Genomic DNA, 10959 nt, shown 5'->3' on the forward strand with positions numbered 1-10959 from the left:
CACTTTTCAAATCAAATGTTTTCAAGCAATATAAAGCAGTGTTTCTGTAAGTGGCACACAAGTTCAAGAAATCAAAATTCAGAATTATAGCCTTTATTTGCCTGAGTCCAAAAGCACCTGGAACACAGTAACTGCTGAATCCCTATCTGAAGGAAATGGATTCCATGACTCAGTGTTTTCCTTTTTCACTCAGTAAGAACTGCTAAGAACAACCCACCAGCAAAGGATCACTGGATGCCCATAAGAAAATGCACAGATTTCTGTACCACTTTCTGTCCTCCACCAGGTACTGATGGCATCTCTACCTTATCTGCATGGTACAAAGGCATCCTACTGACAAAGGTGTAACTACACAGTAAAAGTTTAATACAACTATTTCATCACATTGCAACTAAGTTTATTCATGGGCTTCTGTACAAAAGGAATCTGGGATATTAACTACAACACTAGAGTCCTAGTTATTTAAGGTACTGGATCACCAAGGCAAAGTGATGGCAGAAATGGTGTGATAGGAACAGAAATTGGGAGTAGAGACTCTTAAAATTAACACGAAAACAGAGAATCAGCCTTTTGCCTTAAGTGCTGTGAAAACACCAAAATCCCATCTATCATCTGCAAAAACTTCTCAAATTTGGTGTGCAAATTATTAGAAATGTTACTGCAAGGAGGGAATAAAGGGGCCGCTGCACCAATTACATTTTCTAGCATAGATTTGCTGCATATGTTTATTCCTTGAAATAGCTTATCAAGTATCACACAGCAGAATCTGACTGGAGTTTCAAGAACAAAGAGCTCACTTCATGGGATACTCCTCCTGGTATACGGTCTGAGAGGCAGCAGGAAATGCCACCCTTCAAAGCCCTGCTGTAAACGCTGCTCTTATTTTCTTCTGGGGAATATACTAATTGATTGGACACACCAAACAAACCTATTCATCGTACCCATCACCAGAAAGCTGTAATGAGGGGATAAACCCTAATCACAGACCCGGTCTATATTTAATAAGGGGAAGAGATCCAAGAAGACGGCCAACAAAGCAAAAAGTCTGACCAACAGAATGAGCATCTACTCCTTGTCCTGACGTGAACTCCAGTGTGACTCCTGATGTGATTTGTGTCCTGCCAACTTGGCTCCTTTCTGAAGCAAATAAAAATATAACCTAACACAGACACAAAGCTGGGTTTGATCCACTAAAATGGTCAAATAGAAATGATGTTAACTGGCTCTGTAATCAGATGCGCACATTAAACAAAAGGACTTCTCCTCAAGATAAACAATTTCATAAGAAAAACAATCCCATTCTCTTAACGAATATATTTAACTTAATCTGAGAAAACATTTTAATGTCACTCTAAACAACAGCAACTAAAATAAGAACAAATAATCCATTTCCGATAATGCTACAAACATCATTACTTTTTTAAAACAAGGGATAAACTTTTCTTATCTCCTGTCCCCAAACCTAGGGCCAGTTTGGCTCAATGCAAAAGAGAAGGCGTGAGAACCTTTCAGAGAAATCCTGCACTTCTCTCGGCAAAATCCACAGGCAGCACACAACACCAAAACCACACAAGGCTTTGCCAGTAGCACTGCTTTGACAGTTCACAATCATTTCAAGAACTACAGAAATGTTTTCTCCAGATGCTGAAAAGTTCATCAAAAGTAGTTTTCTAGAGCCTTCTGAAAGTCTGTGAGAGAAAGAGCACCAAGGGATTTGGGGTGTTAACTCTGATGATAACTTTCAGTGATATTCTGCTTCGTAATTCCAGCTGACAGCTGGTACTCAGCAACCCTTGAGCCTGAGGTCTCTCCCTGAGGTTGTCCTACAGGCACCACAATCAATCCTGATTTTGAAACCATGCTAGCAGACTTGGGCAGCATGTTAGCGGACTCTGCCAGCATTACCATGCCAAGAAGTTAAGAACAGAGAACACAACCCAGAAGACTTTCAATACTTTTAATGACAACCCCAGTATAGAGCCAGATGTGTCATGATAAAATGCCCTCAGGTAAACCTGCTCAGAGTGGGAATATAGTTTTGCCCTGCAGGGGAAAAAGCAACAACCAAACATTTTCCTCTGCTAAGGTGTCCTTACAGCAATGCCCTTAAGGGCATTCTCCAAAACAAAAGAGACTTGTATTAACACACTCTTGTACCACTGACCTATAATAAAGGATTATGACTAGCTTCCCAAGAATATACAGGAAAAGGCAATACTAATACATCAAAGGGCGGTAAATCTTTTACTTCCTGAGTCCTCCAACACAGCCCTTCACCCTGTCCATGCCACCAGCCAGGATCCCATGTGAAGACATAGCTTGGTCCCTGAAATCTGCTGCTGAGTTACCCTCTCTTTCTTCTTCCCTCCTTCATTTGGAACAAATCAGAACCAAATCCACAAAAAATGTCATAGAAACACTAAGAGATAGATTTAAAAGAACATTGATTTATTGAACATTCATCTTAGATTAATATTAGGCCAAAAGCCTAGCAAGGCTTGCTGCGAGATGAAGACAATAAACTCCTAAAGAAAAGAAACTCTGATACCATAAACCAGGCAACATGCTCCACCGAAACAACTGATACATACAATAATTAATAATACATACAATGTATGTATCTGCTGTAATGTATTAACATACAAATACAGGAAGCCTAATAAACTCAAAAGTCTGGCAGGACACTGGATTGTACAGGAGTAAAGCCTATCCTCTAGAAAGTTTTCCAGCAGTATGCCATTAATCCTAGAAGCAGTAAAAGGTATTGCACTGACTCCCATATTTAGGCTCTGCTCCAATATGCTTACATTTACCCACTGGGGACAGGATCACTGAAACACATAAGAAATCCAGCTTAAGGTGTATTGCATCTGAATTGTCAATGCAAGTTTAGCAAATCATACAAATGACCAGTACCTTTCATATTGGAAGACTTCCTTCCATACACCAGGGTAAACTGTGGAGTTTTCCTCAAAGCCTTGGAAGGGCTGAACTGTGCCTTGCTTTTTCTCCAGTAACTGATTGTGGCTACCCCTTGGTGAAAAAATACCTAAGCACAACTGCACTCTAGGAGAAACTACAAGATCTCATACAGAAATTTTATGTTAAACCCATCTACAGAGGAGTCTACAGAAAACAGAAATGTGAACTTTGGCCAGCAAAACTGAACACACCCCAATTTCTGCCACGCTTTCAATGTGAACCAAAATTGTGTCTGTTCCTCGTAACCTATTTAACAAAAAACCTCCATATATTATTAAGTTACTCCAACACCACTCATGTTTGCAATTTCAATTAAAGAAAAAAAAAAAAAAAACAAAAACCTAACTCCCTAAACTTTATACCAAATAAGAAGGCTTTCACAGGCTGGACTGGAAAAAAGGTCACTTGGCCCAAAGGAAAACAGCAGCTAAATAGAGAGCAAGTATTTACATTTATGAGTAAAACAAGCATGGGTATGACACATTTACAGCTGAATCAACTCAGCAGCCTTCCCCAGTCAGTCACTGGTCTGCAACGGGAAAGTGTCAATCCAATCACAATGCCCAGAGAACAAGACCTTGTAGAAAAGCTGCCAGACATCCCTACATTGGCTGTCCTGGCTCAGGATGTCAGGAACAAGCAAAAATGATATTTGAACCTACCCAAGATGACAGTATTAATCACTGGCTCTGCAGAAATGAGTCTAGAAGTGGAGAGTATATTCTCCCCCAACATCCCCCTTCTTCTTCTTACAGGAGCATTTAGAAATGCAAGCGATCTTTATTCATTCCTTCTCTCCTAATGAATTTTTTCCAGTATACTTTCCCAATATAATGCTCATATTTTCCACATAGCAAAGTTGTAGTTTCTTCTTCAGCACGGATATAGTTTATGTCACAAGGCAGATCTGGAGCATAGTCAATATCAGTTCCCATTATGAATCCAAACTTTGAAAAGTTCTGCCTTTATAAGAATGGAGTGTTTGAGATACAATAGACTTCTTAAGAAAAGGATAATCCACTTAACCTTTCCTAATCGGGGGGCTGTCCAGAACAAAGCTGCATTACAGCGAATATGGCCAAGGGATAATGCTCATATTTCAGACACAGGACATCTTAGAAAATCCTAAATAATTAGGGAGGGGAAAAAAAAGAAAAAGGAAAAAAAGAAAAAAGCCACCATGCAAAATTTGAACCAATAATACCTAAACCCAGTAATTCACCATTAGCTATGGTCCCAACACCAAATCATCCTCATTTATATCTCACTAATGGTTTAAAATGTCACATAATGATAAATACCAGGAAAAACCAAGAGAAACAAGAATGCCTAAGCCATGACCCTCTGATACAAGCCCGAAGTCATAATCAATCTAGAAGGTTTTGAGGTCACATCCCAAAACTTGTAAAGTTGTCATAATCAGTAACTTAAGGCTGGTAATTCTCTTTTTTTTTGGCCCCCTCAGCAAATTAATCCAGAGTGACTTTTACCTCCTGCCCTTCTACCCGTACTCCACCCAAAACTATGTTCCTACCTCTGACCACATCTGGAGATGGTGATTCACTAAGGAAAAATACTGGCCCTGCAGCCAAAAAGGTTGGTGAGATTAAACTACCCAGAGGACACGCTTCCCTTCAGAACTGCCGCTGCACTGCAGTAAGCACGCCGGATGCTCCAGGGGTGGAGCTGCTGCTTCTGCTCTTGGCTGGAGGCTGCTGCACCTTCCACTGGGTCTGCACCCACCCAAGAGACACAAAAAGTCATCTGTCTTGCTAGAATTTTTTTTTGAAAGTGCCACCAATATTAACAATCCATATTGAAAGGAAAAAAGAAGGAGGCACATTATTCACTCACTAGGGGTTGGTCAGCACAGTGACACTGTATACAGATATTCACACATATGCTCCAGCACACAGAGCCAGGGACTTACCAGTTTTTCTTCAGCTATTTTCTAAAGTCTAAAAACAGATTCATGACACTATATTGGTCTTACCATGCTGAAAACGAAGACTCAGCTTAAATCACCAGATCAGAAGCCTACTGTGGTATAACCATGCATAATTATTGATAAAGCCCAAACTTTTCCTTCTATCTATTGAAGCACACTGGGGCGACAAGAGCAGTAAAAGGTTGCAAGGTTTCTCATGTTACTCATTGGACAAGTGCACTGAACTCCCCATATGACACTGAAAGCTCAAAGCTACCTTTTCTTTTTGCTTCCCACTCTCCCTGAAAGTGGTCCTCTCTCGCCATGACAGAATCATTGGAAAAAAATTGGAACATTTCTGATAAAAGCCCATGCCACTTGGCCTTAAAAAATAAGTTGGGACTAGCCATGCTTTCAAACACTATTCCCTTTTACCAGACGACAAGCTGCGTGATAGCTCTGAAACAAACAAACAAACAAAAAAAACAAACTGAAGAGGTTCGCAATCCTCAATATCACAGATACACAGTACTCACCAAATGAAAACGTATAAAGAATAACACCTTGTCGGCGCAAAATAGCTTACACACAAAGTGCTAGCACAAACCTTCAACCAAGGAAAAGACAAGTTAACATTTAAGTGTGGTGTCACCAGAATGTAAAAAAAGCCCCAGACTCAGAAGCAGCCAAGTCTTCTGTAATAGTGGGTTTCACAGCTTTTCTTAGGTTGGAGACTGACTGAACATACCAAAAAAACCACAGGCAGACCCTGCATAATGTAGAGCCTCCATTGCCAACTTCAAAACTTATGTATTTTGCAGCTTTAAGGGAATTCTTGTGTCATTTTACAATATGTGCAGTGCCAGCAGGGTTGCTAGGCTCCAGCCCAGCGACGACAATGTTTCAGCAGCACAAATTTGTCTTTTCAAAGGCACATGCGAAGTATCTGTGGTGGGCAGTAACCATTACATGATACTGATGAGCTGAACGTCATTTCCAGCTTGGAGAAATAAACCTGAAAAAAACTTAATCTTCCTGACTTGATAAGGTAGTGCTAAACCCCATTGAAACATCTTCTATTCAAAACACAGTGCTCTCTAATTAACCTGAAAATAACTGTAGACAAAACAACCATCAGGTTTCAAAGAAACCTAAATATGAAAAGTCACAGCTCAGAAACTCAGAGAATGCAGCCAATGTCAACAGCCAAAAGAGCCACTGTTTCTGCTTGGCACGGCTTTGGCGCTCAGAAGGACTCCAGAAACACCTTTAATACCGTCTCTCATGGGATGATGGTTTTGCCCCACCAGTCTGAAGGACAATTTTGCTGGAACATCAGACCCATCCATGCTTGTGTTGTCATCGAAACACTTGTAAATGAAAACTGGGGAGACTTCAAGGGTCATCCCAAATGCATACACTGTGCTGCACAGCATAGCCAGAGTCCATGTATACCGATGCAAGTGTTTACTTGCATCACCAGGTTTTCTCTCTAGGTCAATAACCTTGGTGCTGCCAAGGCCACCTGTCTGCAGGAGATTATGAACCCCTCAAAGGACTCAGTGCTGTGAGGCTGTGATCTGCCAAATGGTGCAACAAGGGAGCATCAAGGAAAAGCATGCTGCAAGCTGCATAACTGAAATAAGAGCTTCCATGTTCAAGCAGATACCTCCTCTGACAGCTTGCTGAAGCTAAATTTTTGTCCCATATTCTTCCCACAGAGGGAGGTTCAACACTTGCTCCCTCAGAAAACATTCTCGGAGCCCTCTCCTTAAAACAGGGTACACAACTGTGGACAGCAGAAATGAAGGAAACCATTCTGAATGCAAGGTACCCGTGGTAATGCTACAAATAAAAGCATTGGTAGTAGACAGAGTATCTGTTGTGCCTCAAAGGACACAGGGAGGGTACCCTGCAGTTCCAAATAAACTCCTGTGCAGTGTTGCAGAAACATCAGCAGGACCTCTATGATGGTGATGCTTTTATAGTGATCTCCTCCAACATCATCTACTCAGACATGCTACACAGAAGGCAGGACACACAGTTGTTCTCCCTTCTCCTCAATTTCCACAGTGACTAGGGTGGGGGGAATCCTTTAAGGTTGGCAACAGCTTAATCCAAACAATCCCTGCAGCCACCACTATGCACACCATGCTGCAAGTTAGTTCCCCAGGAGCTGAGCAGCAGCTTGGAGGGCAAGTTTGGACAAGATGAACTATAGAAGCTTCTCCCAACTTCAAGCCCCTTCTGACCTCCACTGGGTCAGCAAATGCCACACTTCTTCTGTGACAAGGACAGCAACCATGCTTCAGTGCTACATCCCATACGTATTGGTCAAAGTGACTACCATGTCAAAGGAAGACGATAAACCTGACTTCTGCATCCTCTTCCTCTGCTGAACTGATAAGCCCTGCTTGGGAACCTTAGATGCTGAGGGGGCAGTTTGAGCTCCCCTCTCCTTGTCTTCTGCCTCATCTGGAAATTACTTTCTTCCTTCCCTCATGGCATACACCCCCTTTTAGCAGGGATGCATTCTCACTGGAAAAAAAGTCTGACCTCAGCTACCACAGGAGTCTGTTCCCTTGAGAACACTGTGGCTGTTGGTAAAACATATGGGAACAATCTTTTCAGGCTGTTTTAAGCAACGCAGCCAAATGGCTCTATTGCATATACAGGATTTCTACAGGTTTTAATACTTTAGATAAGCAAAGACGACTACAAAAACAAACCAAAAAATTAAAATTCTACTTCCAACTTTTCTTCAAAGACTGTAAGGTAGAATAGACCAATCAACAGCCTTTAAAAAAGCCTCAGAAAACACTTTTCCTCTGTATTTAGAATGCAACTTTGTTATTACATTAATACCTTCCAGCAAGTAAAGCATGTTGGGGTGTAAGTTACAGGACAAACTTTTTTAGCCTAATTCTTCACTTAAGAGCCATTGGGTTTTTTTAAAATTGGTCGCACTCGAAAATTGGGACAGGGATGGAAATCAAGGCTTCCCAGGAGACAAGTACAACCACTCGTTGTCTTTTCACAATAAAAGCTAAGAATACTAAGAAAGAGCAAAGAAAGAAAACTGGCCAGCAAGATGTAAAAGAAAGAGCTGCTAAGTCAGAAGTGATGGCAGCGTTCAGATGATTGGCAGGAGCCTGGTGTTATCCCACACCTCACTTAAGGCAGCAAGTCCCAACAGGAGTACCTCCCATCTGATGCACCTCCTGCTCTCCGGAGGTGTCTCACTCAGTTGCCTCGTTTTGTTCCCGTAAGCATCACCGAGGCATGCTATATTTAGCATCTACCTATGGAAAAATATGGGAGAAATAATATTGCAGGGTTTTGGTTTTTTCCTATTAGCACCTTTAAGTTGTACAATATTTTCTGCAACGTCAGACTGAAGACACTTCTGCCTCCAGTGTGGTGAAGAGGAGGTTCTTGGTCATGCTGAGGAACAACCACTCTGTAGTGCCAGTATTTACCTTTACCACTATCAGCTTTTCTCCCAAAACATAATCATGTCAGCAGGCTTACATTGCTGACAAGGAAGAGCAGAGCACACCAGGCTTTTCACCTGTGCCTTTCATCCAGCTTCCTCCTTCTTCCTCACACTATAACTTATTTTAACAAGAACAGTAATTCCCTTAGATAAGTCAGCAAATATTTTTGTAAAAAGCAGCTGCAGGATGTCTGCCTCACACAAATTAAATTACCTAGTGGCTCAATCCAGCGCCTTCAACAGACATTCTTCTGTGGTAGCTGGGTCAGACTCAGTGCATTTCTGCTATTGTGCCTCATGCTCCCTGTTTTCCATTTACATATGCTCTGCTCCAGAGTGAGGGAAGGAAAATGTTTATACTTGTGGGTGGGACTTTGGATGCAGATTAAAGTCAAGGTGCTATATTTACTGATCTTTTAAAGTAATATCAACATGTTGAAAGGGAGTCAAAGTTCTTAAGAAAGATCAAAGTCCACATGAAGCAACCACAGATTAACATAAATATATGCTGAAATGCTAACACGGACTGGCAAAATTTACTTGTATTTTCCCTGGAGCAAGTAATTTTGCCTAATAGGGGAGTCAAAACCATGAAAACTCTTCTTCACCTTTATGTAGGGCACGCTGCAGTACTTTGTGTTGGGGAGAATGACTCTTCAGACTAATTTTGCAAGGCTAGGTTAATACTACCACATTGCTCATGGCTTACAAGCTTTTGAAAAGTGACGGCTACATCCTCTGAAGAAGAAGAAAAAAAAAAAAAAGGCAGTATTACTACTTAACTCAGACTTCATCAGGGCTAATCCTGCATTTCTTCCTTCTTATTGCACTTGACAGAACTTTTGTTGTCTGACAAATGAAAAGGCAACAAGCAATAAAGTGTATGAGCTTCTTTTATTTGACTAATTACTATTTCAGTAAACAGATCACTTATTTTTCTAGTGGAAGCATCAACGGCAGCATCAAGAACACGAGGGACGTTGTTTCATGAGGGCAAAGGACAGTTTTGCAGATTAATCACAGCCCCATGAAACAGATGCCTGGCCTGTATTTACAACCCTGACAGTGCAACAGCTTCGGCAAGAGGTGTAGTTAAAGCAAGTGTGCAGGCAGTCACCAGAAGTCACAACCCAGTCACGGGCTTTGCCAGCAAACTACAGGCACAACACACACACAGAGAAGACACTGATCCTGCACACTTTGTGTTCATAAGGCTGTGTCGACACCAGGCAGGATAAAGTGATCCAGTAAAATATTGTTGTACAAAATTCAGCTAGCTTGGACCAGAGGAGGACACAGGTTCTGAGCTTTATCAAATATCCAAAGTTAGTAGCAAAGCACCTTTGATTCAGTTTCCTCACCCGACATACTTAAGTTGTCAAGATCCACAAGACCACGGTGAAGCTCAAACAACTTCCAGGACTTCAGCCTCCATCCTTTGCATTTTGTATAAAAGATTTCGTCTGTACTTAATAACACACCTTCGATAAACAAACCTTTAAAAAAGGGTGCCCTACGGAACGCCTGCCTCTGAAACCTCCATCGTTTGAAGCCTCTCGTGCCCGTGCGAGGCGGACAAAGCGCGCTCCCCGGCCTTCACACAGGGAACCCCCGAAGAGGGGCTCCCCACTCCCACCTAGGCACGGTTTGAGAGGCTTCCCCGCCGCAGGCAGCAGGAAGCGGGGCAGGCTCCGCACCGGCGCCCCCGCCGCCCGCGTCCCGCGGGGTCCCCGCCGCCACCCGGCGGGCGCGGGGCCGGGGGCAGAGCCGCGGCACCGGAGCCTCCATCCCCCGCCGCTCTGGTGAGCCCCAGTTGGTGAGCCTCAGTTGGTGAGCCCCAGTTAGTGAGCCCCAGTCAGCGCCGAGAGCCCGCCCGCCTGCGGACAGCCCGCGGCAGCACCGCTCCAGCTCGGCGGCTCCGAGTTCCGCCCCGGCCACAGCCACAGGGGTCGGGAATTTGGGGGGCGCAGCTCCCTCCCTCCCTCCCTCTCCGCCTGCCTCCCGCTCCCCGGGCGCTGCTCCTGTGGGCACCCCGCAAACCGAGCTCGAGTTCCCTACTCGAGGGAGCGAACACTTTCCGTGAGCCTCCCGCTGCTTTGCTGCCGGTATCCTGCCCCACAAAAGCGACCCCACGTTGGAGGAGGAGGAGGATCCCTCCGGCCCGCGCTCACCTCCGCCAAGAAGTTGTCCATGGTGGTCCTTCGGCCCGCCCGCGGGTGCGCAGCGCCAGGCACCAGCCGCGCACCATGTGCCGATCTCGTCCGTCCCGGCCCGGCTCGGCTCGGCTCGCCCCACCGAGCCGCCTCAGCCGCCGCGCCGCTCCATCGCGCCCCAGCGCCGGCACCAGCCGCAGCCTTTGTCCGCCCGCCCCCTCAGCGCCGCTCGGCCGCGAGGTCCCGGCAGCGCATAGCCGCCGCGGGGAGCCGGCAGCGGGGGTGACGCGGGGGAGGAGGAGGAGGAGGACAAGGAAAGCTCCCGCCGCCGCACGCTCTTGCCCGGGGCCGCCCCGTCCCGTCCAGGCGGGGCAGGAGCAGAGGCGGAGCCGGGGCCGCAC

The 10959-nt window shown here is 44.5% G+C and overlaps 1 protein-coding gene across 1 annotated transcript in view; it reads right to left on the reverse strand.

Annotated features, from left to right (window-relative positions):
* The window catches only part of MYO10 (myosin X), a 163737-nt gene extending 153048 nt beyond the window's left edge, over positions 1-10689 (reverse strand). Inside the window, exon 1 of the mRNA XM_040064682.1 lies at positions 10577-10689. Coding sequence (XP_039920616.1) covers positions 10577-10597 — 21 coding nt within the window. The 5' untranslated portion in view covers positions 10598-10689. The remainder of the gene's footprint in view (positions 1-10576) is intronic.
* Positions 10690-10959: the final 270 nt, after the last annotated feature.

The sequence above is a fragment of the Hirundo rustica genome, chromosome 1 (genome assembly GCF_015227805.2).
Source record: "Hirundo rustica isolate bHirRus1 chromosome 1, bHirRus1.pri.v3, whole genome shotgun sequence".
Taxonomy (NCBI): domain Eukaryota; kingdom Metazoa; phylum Chordata; class Aves; order Passeriformes; family Hirundinidae; genus Hirundo; species Hirundo rustica.